Source organism: Phocoena sinus, chromosome 12, assembly GCF_008692025.1.
Source record: "Phocoena sinus isolate mPhoSin1 chromosome 12, mPhoSin1.pri, whole genome shotgun sequence".
NCBI lineage: Eukaryota > Metazoa > Chordata > Mammalia > Artiodactyla > Phocoenidae > Phocoena > Phocoena sinus.
The window spans coordinates 20,396,088-20,410,666 of NC_045774.1; the positions used below are offsets into that span (position 1 = coordinate 20,396,088).

A 14,579-nucleotide genomic window follows, 5' to 3' on the forward strand; every position below is an offset into this window, starting at 1 on the left:
ACATTTAACAGTATTAATTCTTCCAATCCATGAACACAGTATACCTTTCCATTTATTTGTGTTGTCTTCACTTTCTTTTATCAATGTCATATAGTTTCCAGAGTACAGGTCTTTCACCTCCTTGATTAAATTTATTCTTAGGTATTTCATTCTTTTAGATGCAAAAGGATTGCAAATGGGATTTTTTTCTTAAAGTTCTCTTTCTGATAGTTTGTTATTAGGGTATAGAAATGCAACCGATTTCTGTACATTAATTTTGTATACTGCAACTTTATTAAATTCATTTATTAGTTCTAGTAGTTTTTGGTGGAGTCTTTAGAATTTTCTATATATACTATCAATCTCTTCAATAAGCACTGTTGTGGAAACTGGACAGGTACATGTAAAAAAATGAAGCTAGACCATTTTCTCACACCATATATGAATGTAAATTCAAAATGGATTAAAGACTTAAGTGTAAGACCTGAAGCCATAAAACTCCTAGAAGAAAACACAAGCAGTATGCTTTTTGACATAGGTCTTAGCAATATTTTGGGGGATATATCTCCTCAGGCAAGGGCAACAAAAGCAAAAATATACAAATGGGACTACATCAAACTAAGAAGCTTTTGCACAGCAAAGGAAACCATCAATAAAATAAAAAGGCAACCTACCAAATGGGAGGAGATACTTGCAAACAATATGTCTGACAAGGGGTTAATATCAAAAAATATATAAAGAACTCACACAACTCAGTATCAAAAAATCAAATAATCCAATTAAAAAATGGGCAGAGGACCTGAAAAGACATTTCTCCAAAGAACGTATACGAAAGGCCAATGGGCACATGAAAAGATGCTCAACATCACTAGTCATTAGGGAAATGCAAATTAAAACCACCATGAAACATTACCTTGTACCTGTTGCAATGATCATCATCAAAAAGACAAGAGATAACAAGTGCTGGTGTGGATGTGGAGAAAAGGGAACCCTTGTACACTGCTGGGGGGGAATGTAAATTGGTATTACCACTATGGAAAACAGTCTAAAAGATCCTCAAAAAATTAAAAATATAACTACCCTCTGATCCAACAATTCCACCTCTGGGAATAGATCCAAAGGAAACAAAAACACTAACTTGAAAAGATATCTGCACCCTCATTTTCACAGCAGCTTTATTTACAATAGCCAAGATATGGAAGCAACTTAAATGTCCATTGACACATGAATGGATAAAGAAGATATATATAAGAATATTACTCAGGCATAAAAAGAATGAAACCTTGCCATTTCCAACAGCATGGATAGACCAAGAGGGTATATGCTAAGTGAAATAGGTCAGACAGAGAAAGACAAATACTGTATGTTTTCACTTATATGCAGAGCCTAAAAAACAAAAGAAACAAATATAACAAAACAGAAAAATACTCACAGATACAGAGAACAAACTAGTGATTGCCAGAGGGGAGGCGGTAGGGGGAATGGGCGACATATGTGAAGAAGGATTAAGGGGTACAAACTACTAGTATATAATAAATATGTCACAGGGTTGTAATGTACAGTGCAGGGAATATAGTCAATAATATTGTAATAACTTCGTATGGTGCATAAAATGTAAAAATATTGAATCACTATACTGTTTACCTGAAACCAATATTGTAAGTCAACTATACTTCAATAAAAACAAATAAATAAAAGTGCTTCCTAAATTGTTAAAATATTATATATTACATTGCAAATGATCATATATATGTGAGCTGATTCTTTTTTAAGGAACTACATCACAATTTATTAAACAGGGCCTATTACAAGGATTTGAAACATATCCTCACTAATCTTAATGAACTTATAGACCTTTTTAAAAAATTAAATATTCATTTAAACATACCCTTTACGATCATTGTACATTCTATTAATTCTGTCCCATTTTGCATTCAACTGAGTAAGTGTATCCCGGATCTGAATGGCTTCAGGTCCAGAAGCTTCGAGAATAACATCTGGTTGTTTTTCATGAATGATTGCAATCTGCTCTCCAAGTTTGTCCAGTTGGTCTTTGATAGTCTATGAATATATTGTCATTCATTAACAAAATCCAGCAAAGAGATAAAAGAATGGATTCACAGGAGGCCAAAAATTTATATTGAATAAGTTACTTAAAAATAATGAGACATCATAATTGTTGCTTATCAAAACTGGAAACTTTTTAAAAAAATAATACCCTGTATTGGCCAAAGCATGAGGAATGTTACATAATATCCTAATGGTGGGGAAAAAATCCTCACAGATGTTCAAAGTGGCATTTGTACAGGACATATAAAAAGCTTCAATAACATTCTGTAAAGGTAATGAAGTGTTTGAAGCTAGAAATTATATTTTCAAATACCTAATAATACTAATTTAAATGACAGAAATGAGCTATCAAACCTATCAACTCTATCAGCAATTTTATTGTGACTTGATACATAAATGCAATCAAATTATATGAAAGTCTTGATATTAGTTTTGTCAATTAACTGAAAACTTTCAGATCCCTAGTTAACTTACAATCAACAAGTCATTCCATACCCAACCACTAGCCAATCTTAAATCGTTATAGGTGGCAAGATAAATGTCAACATTTTACATCAAATGACAATCAAGTTTACGAGAAAGGAATATGGTTTGTGCACGTGTTTGATTTTAAAAAGTCTCTGATGTTGTAAAGCATTAATAACTGTGCACGCTTAAAAATCCATATCTACTTTTAATAAATTAAAATTTTTGACAGTATTTCATTGGTGGATACAGGAAAAATTTATTTTTCATACATATTATTAATTCCTTGGCACAACTGTAAAAGGTTATGGATAATCTAAGTAGGCACAATGACAAATTCCTTGCTTTATTTCTACATCAACTGCAGCTATTCAAATGCAGTGTCTGGATATTTACCTTCAGAGAATCTTCCTGAAAAGAGAAGTCTTCATAGACAACAGAGCTTAGTTCTGGAGTATTAAGTGACAATTCAACATCATCCATGGAAAGTAAAACTTTGTTAATTTCAACCAGATAATCTGTGGGGAGAGGTGGTGAGCTAATTCCAGAAGCGAGCTGACCTGTTCTCTGTTGAATAGGGATTGCCTATAAAGACATGAATAATAATAACACACATCTTTTAAATTATTCCCACAATGAATCGTAGCAAATTGAAAACACAAAAAACAAAGAAAAAAATACTATTTTGTGGAGAAATTCAACACCATGAGCAAAAACTTAAAAACTTGTTTTAATTTTTTTAAATTTGCCCTGCACTGCTATAGAAACCATTAACAATCTCTATTTTAATTTTCATCTGTAGCCTGTTGTTTAAAGGCTTAAATAAGCTGTTAATGCTTGAAAGGTTTTTTTTAAGACTGAAGCCACCTAAATTCATTTAGCAAACAGGAAAACATAACGACTCCTTTCCTAAGTTACTGAAGAAATGAGAATATGCTGCAAATCATAAAATTCTGTATGAAATAAAAATTTTAATACCATTTTTATTACACCTTTTTAAAAAAAATCTCACAATTAGATTAAACACTTCTGGGCCTCACTGGTGAAAAAGTAAATAAGTGAAACATGTATTTGTAACATAACATAACAAATGCAGTAGGGGGTTTAATTAAAATAATATCCAGGCAATCCAGTGTACAATCTTAACCTTTGAGAACAATATTACAAAACATGAATATCCTACATAAGATGATAGATTCTACCATGCTAAATTCAGGCAGATTCTAAACTGAGTGGATAACTTATTTACCCTAGCATAGTATCTCCTGTATCCTCTAATCAGAGCTTTCTAAACAATAAAGTGCTGGGATAGGCCACTCATCCCTGGGTTCACATCCTTTATGCCTTGATGGCTACCATTTAATAATTGCTGCCTACCGCTTGCAAATGGCCAAAGTACATCCACTCATGAATTAAGTGGTTTCCTTGACACTTTCACCATATTCCTATATTGAACTTTTGAAAAATGATATTCCTCTGCAAACTCAGATGACAGTGAAAATGATCATAAGTACATGTTCACTGAGTTAGTGATCCTGAAAATGGTTACAATTCCTAAATGAAACCAATACCCAAGATTAACAACACTGAGTGAATAATATGTTGTTGAATCTCGAGGTTTGCATTTCTTTGTCTCCTAGAATTTGATAAACTATGACTTTCACCAAATGATGGGCAGTCCTGGATAGCCAGGTGAGAAGCAAACCTATTGATTTTCTGACTTTATCCACAGGCTTGTTTATACTTGACAGTAAAAATAATTATATTATCCTAATGCCACACATTCAAATTTTAGTCAGAAAACATTTCTAGGTATTTAACTATACATCTAAGAAGGCAAACTATATGCTGTATTTTAAGCAAATATAAAAGGATGCTGAAATAAATAATGTGTTCACCCAGAAACCAGTTTTAATAAAAAGATATGAAGTATTCCTTAAAAAAAAATTATTTTTTCAGATTTTAATTTTAAATAGCCCTATTTTTTGGCAGATCACAAAGGGAAGCTCAATTGTTCCTCTTCTTAACTTTAAGGAAAAAGAAAAAGACACAAAGAAAGTATTTACAGGTTGAGAATTCATGTCAAAGGAGTAAAAGAACTGGGACCTATTCTCCTATTTGGCTTTCTCATCTATCAGCCAGGGTCTTGCCCAGACAGCCTCTGTTTTTCCAAGACCAAAAAGGACTCTAGGCCTCCAGCTATTTGATATGTGCTTGTAGGACATTCAACTTTATAGTTCTTTCCTCATTAGCATCACTAAACATCATACACCAGGTTTGTTTTTTTTTTAATCTGCTCTGCCTGCTTACTGGTGACAGCCACTTCTATACCGTAACAACCATACAAGGCCAGGAATTTTGTGCTGCTTCTTCAGTTACACAACAGAGTGTCATTCTGCAAGGTCATATGTATCTGAGTCTTTAGGGTGAACTGGGGAGGTCAGTAGGTATTGTAAGTAGAAAGTTCCAATGTTTTTTTTTTTTAAATCACGTTCATTAATACTGTATTTTTCTATTAATACTATACACATAATCTAGGCTTCCTGAGCCTCCATACTCTTGCTGAAGCAGCAAGTCCATTCAAGATTCAAATATGTGCTTTCTATATTCCCAAAATAGATTTTATCCCTAGACAGTGATCAATCAAAATGCCCTCGGAGAAAACAAAAAAAAAGTCCTCAAGATCTGACCCAGACTTTACTTCTGGATAATTTTATTTTTAAAGAATTCAGCTAGGACACAAAGATACAGATATACTACAAGGTAGCATTAAATGGTACATGATGCACCTCATGTCATATAGCAACCTAAGTTCCAGATAGATTAAAAACTTGATTTTAAATGACACTTTACAAAAATGTTCTAAGTTTTGTTTTTATCAAACCATAGGGAAAACTTGGAACAAAACCGAGTTGAACATCGCCAACTCTCTGGAGGATGAGGACTTTTTAAGAAAATCACAAAGGAAAAACCTAGCCATGTGTGGCTAAACAAAAATTTTAAATGGCTGTATATTAAAGGTAAAATAATTAGAAGATAAAAATCAATAAGATGATATTTTTTATAGCAAATATGACGAGGTTAATATCTTTATGAAGAGATTGTGCATATTTTAAAATAGTAATACCCTAGTAAACAAATGAGAAAGGGTCATTCAATATATATTTCAAATAAGAAAGAGTCCTTTTTTTAGTTTAAATAAATTCATAATTTTTAAAAAGCCACCTATATCACTTTGTAGGAAAAACCATGTGAAAGGCTCAATGAAAAGGAAAATGATATGCATGAGCCCCTCTGTACCCTCAGGGGAGGCTCTGGAGGTACTTGACCTGAGTCAAGTTCCACATCAGCGGTCCACAACCTTTTTGACACCAGGCACCAGTTTCATGGAAGACAATTTTTCCACGGAATCGGGGGTGGGGGTGGGGGTGGCTCAGGCGGTAACGCGAGTGATGGGGAGCGATGGGGAGCGGCAGATGAAGCTTTGCTCACTCACCCGACGCTCACCTCCTGCCGTGCGGCCCGGTTCCTAACAAGCCAAGGACCACTACAGGTCTGCAGCCTGGAGGCTGGGGACCCCTGATTTACATGAGAAATATAGGACTGAAGAGAAGGAGGCACTGAGGATGGATATGATTTTGGCTGAAACAAATTTAACGTCCCTGCCCTAACATAAACTAGGGACTTTATGATGTGCCAATGTAGGCTCATTAGCTGTAACAAATATACCTCTCTGGTGCAGGGCACTGATATCATGGAGGAGGCTATGTGTGTATTGGGGGTGAGGGGATAAGGGGTATGTGGGAACTTTTTGCTGTGAGCCTAAAGCTGCTCTAAAAAATAAAGTCTGTTTTTAAAGGACAAAAACAAACAAGAAATTTCATGTTCCTTCTCAATAGTCCTTGGTTACCCACTGCCTGTCACCACCTCCCATTTTCTCTCTCTTCACCAATCTCCGCCATTTCTCCTCTCTCACTCCATTTCTCATTTCCAACCTGAATTCATAAGGAGGTTAATCCAAATGAAAACTAAGTGAGGGGCTTGTGAAAGAATTTTTTCAGCTAAAAACCTTCTCATGCTTTTTGTCAGTGCACACACCACCCAATCCTTCCTATGCCCTTCCCCATCTCCTCCCATCCACATAAATTTTCTCAAATCATTCAACAGGGATAAAATATTGCTCATAGCATGCAGTAGCTCATTGCTCACCTAAAAGAGAAGAAAGGAAAGGGAAAGGGGAAGGGGAAGGGGAAGGGGAAGGGGAAGGGGAAGGGGAGGGAAGGGGAGGGAAGGAGTTATGTAAACTGCTGGTCCTCAATGCTGACCGCACATTAGAATCTTCTACAAAGTTTTTTTTTTCAAGTGCCCACACCTAGGCACAACCTGAGAGATTTTGATTTAACTGGTTTGAGGCTCGATTTCTTGTTAAGCTCTTCAAGGGATTCTAATGTTCACAGTTAAAAAAACAGTTTTAAAAACTACAGATTTGAAGAAGTATATGTGTTAATGAAATAAGGACAAAAAAATTTTTAATGTTTTAAAATAATTTTAATTACAATAACTTATGCTAGTGAAACCCAAATGAAACAAGTCTATAATAGTATATGTTAGTACTTTTGAAAAACAAATTTGTTTATCTATTAAAAATTTAAAAATTATTTCTATTTTGGACCATTAATGATTTCTTATTTGGGACCCAAAACGAAGAAGTTCCAGACAAGAAAGATACTTTTAAAAGTAACAATTAAACAAAGAACTGTAATATAATCTGAAAGATGTTAGAAACAAAAATGGAACCGAGTCTTAAAAGACAACACATTTTTCAGGTAAAATAAGAAGATAAAACCCACACCAGGGAATTAGCAAGATTCCAGAGGTGCTAAGGCACCAGTATGTTGGCATAAGGTAGAGAAAACCAGTATAGCTATACTGCATGGTGAATGACAGTGAATCAAAGAGGTAGCCAGAGGTCAAACAAAGCCTCTATATACAGTAATTGTGACAAACCTCGCACTTAAAGCTTTTCCTGCATTTTGCAATCTTTTCCTAAACAACTTCTTAGGGAAAGGAATCATATGATCAGCCATGACTTTTGGGGGAATAATGCTGAGAAAAACATGCTGAGAAGATGGGCCAGAGTTAAGAAAAACTGGACTTAAAAACCAACTTGGGGGCTTCCCTGGTGGCGCAGTGGTTGAGAGTCCACCTGCCGATGCAGGGGACACGGGTTCGTGCCCTGGTCCGGGAAGATCCCATATGCCGTGGAGCGGCTGGGCCCGTGAGCCACGGCCGCTGAGCCTGTGCGTCTGGAGCCTGTGCTCCACAACGGGAGAGGCCAAAACAGTGAGAGGCCCGCGTACCACAAAAAAAAAAAAAAAAAAAAAAAAAAAAAAAAACCAACTTGGGGAATAACTAATGGGTGAAAATCATAAGAGTCTGAATTATGGAAAGGTTAGTAGACTGAGGAAGTTAAGTTACTCTCTCAGGGTCATATACAAGTAACTGGTAGAGCCGTATCTAACTTCAGGTTCAGACCTGTATCTACTTCATTTGGACCTAATGGTTCTAATCTTTCCTCAGTGCGGTGTGAGGAACAGGAAATGACTGTTAAGATTGTGAAGTTTCTACCTTGAGAACTGGGTAGTTTTTATAAGTAATAACTAAGATAGGGAATAAAGCAGGAAACAGGTTGGAGGAGGGGAGAGAGGGCTAGTTCAGCTTGGGACCTGTTACAAGGCTGCAGTACAAACAGAGACAGCCAACAGGCAGCAAGCCGAGAAACCTGAATCTTCTAGTAGATTCCAACATCATCAACTAAAACTGGTTCTAGAAGGATTACCTAAGTACAGACCTCTGGGGAACACCAGCATATTTACAATGCAGCTGCAAAGATGGCTATTGAAAAGGGAGCTGGTGGTGAATCTTTTCCTAGAATATAAATCATATTTCATCAATTTCACAAATTTAGTTATTTGTAAACTAGAAATTTTTTTTATGTGGTCAAGACCTCCACACATAAAATACAGAACTGAAGGAGAAAGTCACTCCCCAAAGGTTTAAAACATTATCAGAAAACCAAGAGATGTCAATAATAAGGTTTTATGTTTCTATTTTCTGTGAGTCTCGCCTCATCCAAAAATATAAACATATCTAGCAATACACACGAGAAACGAGGAGATACCATTCCAACTGGTTTGTTTTGAGATGTCATTGAATGCAACATCACATTTCTCAACGGCAAGAGCTGAAAAAGTTATTTAAGTGGAACAGAGACACCCCCATGACAATACCTTAGTTTTGTTGTATCTTGTGTGCAAAAGTAGTAACTGCAAACGGATCTTTTCTTTTTTATTATCCTCCATAGGTTGATGTAACATTTGTTCTCCTCTTTGTAGAACTTCCTCAATCTGGGCTCTCTCCTCATCCATCTGAATGTTTAAAAGATAAAAATTACTCAAAAGAAAAACGCACAGGGTCACTTACTATCAGTTCCCAAGCAGGAGAACTAACCTACAAAGTATAGTATAAGTCAACATATGTTTATCTGAATGATATACAACCAAAGTTTATGTTTTTCTTAAAATATTTCATATATGAAGTTAAAATAACTCATAAAGAATGCTAGTTTAGCAGAAGTTAAATAGAACTAAGATAACAGTACCTTTATAGTCAGAAAGTATGTCTTTTTTTTAAGCATTATGTAAATCACGTGACAAACCTTACATTGACACTCACCAGAAAGTCACATTTAAATCTGTTCTATCATGTTTGGCAGATATTTGGGTAAACATCATTAATGTAAAAATATAAATAACAGAGAAGAAAAGTGAGAACACCACAGTTTTGAAAATCTGCTTGAGCCAACCTTTTCATCTTCATCACTGGATTCCAAGCGCTTTTCTGTAACTTTTAACATATTTTGTATATCATTTTCTAATTTTTCCAAGTCAGAGAAAGGCACACCAGCTTCAAATGCTTCAGTGGTGACCAGATATTGGTATGATAATGGTTCCTGGCCAATCAGCAACTGTAGAAGGAAAAATGTTCTTTGAAAAGATATTCTTGTTTGTAGATTTTTGCTGGAGAGGGTGTGGAGAAAAGGGAACCCTCTTGCACTGTTGGTGGGAATTTAAATTGATACAGCCACTGTGGAGAACAGTATGGAGGTTCCTTAAAAAACTAAAAATAGAACTACCATATGACCCAGCAGTCCCACTACTGAGCATATACCCTGAGAAAACCATAACTCAAAAAGAGTCATGTACCACAATGTTCATTGCAGCACTAGTTACAATAGTCAGGACATGGAAGCAACCTACGTGTCCATCGACAGATGAATGGATAAAGAAGATGTGGCACATATATACAATGGAATATTACTCAGCCATAAAAAGAAATGAAATTGAGTTATTTGTATTGAGGTGGGTGGACCTAGAGTCTGTCATACAGAGTGAAGTAAGTCAGAAAGAGAAAAACAAATACCGTATGCTAACACATATATATGGAATCCAAAAAAAAAAAAGGTTCTGAAGAACCTAGGGGCAGGACAGGAATAAAGACGCAGATGTACAGAATGGACTTGAGGACACAGGGAGGGGGAAGGGTAAGCTGGGACAAAGTGAGAGAGTGGCATGGACATATATATACACTACCAAATGTAAAATAGCTAGCTAGTGGGAAGCAGCCACATGGCACAAGGAGATCAGCTAGGTGCTCTGTGACCACCTAGAGAGGTGGGATAGGGAGGGTGGGAGGGAGACACAAGAGGGAGGAGATATGGGGATATATGTATGCATATAGCTGATTCACTTTGTTACAAAGCAGCAACTAACACACCATTGTAAAGCAATTATACTCCAATAAAGATGTTTAAAAAAAAGAAAAGATATTCTTAATTTGACCTTTCACCATTTAATCAGTGTCAAGAAAGAACTCGCATTTATTTGAATTGACTTTAATTTCATTCATTCCCACAGCAATAATTTTACCAACTTGGGCTTCTCTGATTACCCATGTTTTCCAAATTCCAGCGAGGGATGCAAACTGGTGTGCAAGTGAGCGTGGCTGCCTGGAGTGGGAGGAGGGTTCCAAGACCGCAGGCGAGCACAGCAGGAAACAGTGCCATGATCCGGAAGCCACCCCTGCCATGGCCACAGAGAGGAAGAAAGGCCACTACCCAGTATAGGGACATCCCAAAGAATGCCTCCCAGTTAACTTTCCCCAGTACAACGCCCCTTGGATTTTGATACAGAAACTTCGAAAAAGTACATGTTTCTCAATGCAGTATTTTCAGACAGTATCTATATAGAAAGCCTTTACATCAATATTTATGTGCCTAAAATCAACGTAACAAATTCATTAAAACTAAAAGCAGGAAAATAACATGCAGTGTTGGCTGAGCATAGGGAAGCTAGCAATCTCACACTCTGGTTATGAACATATAAATTGGCACAAACTTACGGTAGGAATCTTTGGAAAAATCTATTTAACAGCATTTATAGGTACAACTTTCACAACAATATCAAGGAATTCTAAGAAGTGATCCTAAGGGCATACTAAGAAATGAACAAAAAGACATGCATAAAAGAATTTTAACAATACAATATTTATAAAAGCACAATAAAAGTGGAAAATTGACTTAGAATATTGTAACAGATCATTTAATTGAATAGCTGCTAAAAACCTTGTCTGAAGAGAATATACAAAACAATATAAAATTTTTGATATTTTAATATCACATACACATGAGTAAGAGTGGATATGTATGCCAAAACGTTAACAGAAATTATTTATGGGGACAACAATAATTTTCTTTGTACTTTCTCTCACTCCATCTCCTATGTTTCCTGCATTACTCTTTAACATATGTAGGAAAAATCTCCCATAGATCTATTGAAAAGAATAAGTGAGCTTAGGTCAGAAGGTAAGGAAGTAGGGTCAAGGCTAAGGAAGACAAAAGTTAAAGCAAGATTTTTGTTGTTTTCTTTAAGTTGCAAATAATCTAAGTATATTCGTAGGTTATGAAAGATTGTTTGGCCTATTATATCAAGTGTTTCAAAACAAAGCAAAGTTAGAAAATATTTACTTCCTGCAAAAAAGATGATCCTTCCTCTCATAATTTCAATACTTTGAAACCTTTTCTCTAATGGGTTATTTTCTTTAATACTAATTTCTTATAGTCTCTCCTTCATATGCATAATCAAAATAAATAAGAACAAATGCTCCAAAGTGATAAGATCATTTTAATTAAAAAACTCTTGATATATACACCATATAATTATCTATCACGTAGCTACATATCTATAAGAAAAATAGTTTTATATACAAACATAATTGCTTACTTTGGCACTTTTGATGTGTTGAGAAACCTTTTCAAAGTTTCTATTCAATTCAGCTAATTTTGGTTCTACAAGCTCCTTGCTTGAGCCTCCACGTGCATTCATCAAAACAACAGCTTGATCACGGACATTTTCTACTTGGAGGTTAGCATCATCCAGCTCAGAGAGTAAACGCTAATTGTAAGAAAAACAAAATTATCACGTGGGAAAGATCAAAACCAAACATGGGTGTAATGCTAACTCGGAAGTAAAGGTAGTTTAAATAAATGTCTGAGATTCCTAGTAAGAGATTTCAGCACGATCAGTTTGAATAAGAGCTTTTCATACATTACGACTCATTCATGTTACATGGGAAGCATTTTCGATCACTACCAGATTGGATAAAACTTTATTTTATGATTGAATAGTCTATAAGATTTATTGTGTCATTTCTTCAACCGTTTTATTCTAAGAGTTGCAAAGCCTCTTGAGGCTGAATAAAGGAATAAGTGGCAAGGAGCAGGCTGACTTCTTTTCCCCCTAGAAATACTATTTACCACCATCCGCCTTTCCTTGGTGAAGGTGAACTGATTTGGAAATTAGTCGAATATTATCATTTAGTTTTTAACTAAAATATGCAACAACATTATGCAGTTTCCTCAAGCTAATTTCACAACTGTCATTAAATTCCTTCTCAGGGCTAAGAAAGGAATGTACATACCTGCCTCAATTTCTACTTCATTGGTAAGTTTTTGAAGAGTGCTGGAATTCTCTCAAGAGTATGTATGGCTGTAAGTAGATTTTGAATGAAGTCTTAAAAATAAGCTAGCTAATCTGTATGCATCTATAAATTCTGCAGATGTTTTCTTGGTGATTTACGAGAATGAATGATCCAGCAATGCACACAATCAGCTAATACATGGAGGTTAACCCACTGTTGTGAAGAATTTGTGTTTACTTGTTATGGTGGCTGAGAGAAAATAAGTAGTTTGAGGAACTGTTTTTAAATCAGTGTATATAGATAGAAACAGGGAACATCAGCTTAACTATGGAATTTTTAGAACGTGTTCTCTCACATCTAAATCTGATTGTAATGAAAAAAAAAAAAAAACCAGCCGTTGCTTGTCTCAAATTTTGCTATCTGTATAGTGATTCTTGAAATTCTCTTTAAGAAAAATCAAGTGGAAAGAAATAAACACTTTGTAAATAAGGCTTGGCTTTCATGAAAAATTGTTTAAAGGTTACGTTAAAAGGATTTAATAAGTTCACTAAAAGTGTAATCGTGGAAATGGGGAAAATGTGGTGAGTAAAGGAAACTACCTCATTCTTCGAAGGTTTTATAGAAGCACAATTAAACACTCTAAAATGGCTTTGTTACGTATGAACCATCTGCTGTGAAAGAACTCTATTTGTAACGTCTAAAGGACCTGGAATAATTGTATTTTGCTGGCAACAGACACATGCTTTATTGTTTGCAGGTTCCTCATCAAATCTTTAATTATGCACTGTTTCTGTCATCAATAAACAATGTAAAGGGAAAAAAAAGATTCATTCAAGGATGTCTGCAAAATGTTGAGAAAGTACATTTGTAACCTAGAATTCAATTGTTCATCCATGCCTGACATGACAAAGGGTTCAAAGGAAGGACTGGTGGGGCCTGAGTGGTAAAAAGAAAAGATTCTCGAAGAGGAATTCTTAAAAGCTACATCTGACCTTCAACTTTGAAACTAAATGTAGAAACACAGGAATGAATAAGGGGTACTCTGGGCACTTTTCTGAGACTCTGGAGCCCCCGAGACAACAATTTCTTTTTTGCTTAACACCACTGAGTAAGGGTATCAAGAGGCTGAGCAAAGTGAAGAGAGAAGTCTGCCAGACTTTGTGCTTCTGAAAAAGTATACTATCTTTTTCATACAGCTGATTCCTCTGCAAAGCTGGGTCAGGGAGCAATATGCAGCAAGAAATGAAAGCCAAATACTCATTGTGAAGTCAGTTTTGCTTTGACTTTCTACACTGCCACCAAGTTTTGCAAGTCATTAAAAAAATAACTAAGAATGACCTTTTGTGGTGAACTAATGACCCAGCATTCAACTACCTTGTATGACAAAATGGAGTTTTTTTTATAGCTTATTAAACTGCAATGGAAAAAATTTATTAACAATCACATAATGTGGTATTTTTAGATGCTAATTCTTACAAGAAAGGAACGGAACAAAAAATAAGCTAAGACAAAATACAAAGAACAAACAAAAAAGACTCAGTTTATCCCACCAACATAAAAGCTAATGAATCTACTGCATGGGAAGCTTGTGTGCACAAGTAACTTGGAGTACTCCCCGAGAGAAAGAGAACAGCAAAACCTTCCATTCCCAGAAGTGTTACTGATCCTCTACATTCGCTACCTTCACAATTTCTTCCTGTTTACTTGCTGGCTTTTTTTCTATCTCATCCAATAGCGCTTCAGCTTGATAAAGCCAGGTGCTTATGTGAGCAACATTTCCATCAAATATTTCCAACTGGTTTTGGTGGTTCTAGAAAGGAATTAATAAAATGCTGATACAATCATATGAAATATTTAAGACAATAATTTTAGAAGACATTTAAAAGACATTCAAAGTGCTAACTCTACGCTGAATTTCAAGAAGAATTTCCACCTTCCTACAAAGCTCTTCCCCAATGGATAAATCTCATTCCTAAAAATGCACAGTGACCGAGCACTTTTTAATTTTAATTTAGATCTCAATACGA

The 14,579-nt window shown here is 35.4% G+C and overlaps 1 protein-coding gene across 3 annotated transcripts in view; it reads right to left on the reverse strand.

The window, feature by feature from the left end:
- Nucleotides 1-14,579, reverse strand: part of UTRN (utrophin) — a 561,071-nt gene that overhangs the window by 289,513 nt on the left and 256,979 nt on the right. For all 3 annotated transcript variants that reach the window (XM_032650818.1, XM_032650820.1, XM_032650819.1), the window contains 6 exons: nucleotides 14,234-14,362; nucleotides 11,856-12,026; nucleotides 9,380-9,541; nucleotides 8,805-8,942; nucleotides 2,911-3,099; nucleotides 1,868-2,040 (listed from right to left, as the gene is read on the reverse strand). In XM_032650818.1, the coding sequence (XP_032506709.1) occupies nucleotides 1,868-2,040; nucleotides 2,911-3,099; nucleotides 8,805-8,942; nucleotides 9,380-9,541; nucleotides 11,856-12,026; nucleotides 14,234-14,362 (962 nt within the window). The remainder of the gene's footprint in view (nucleotides 1-1,867; nucleotides 2,041-2,910; nucleotides 3,100-8,804; nucleotides 8,943-9,379; nucleotides 9,542-11,855; nucleotides 12,027-14,233; nucleotides 14,363-14,579) is intronic.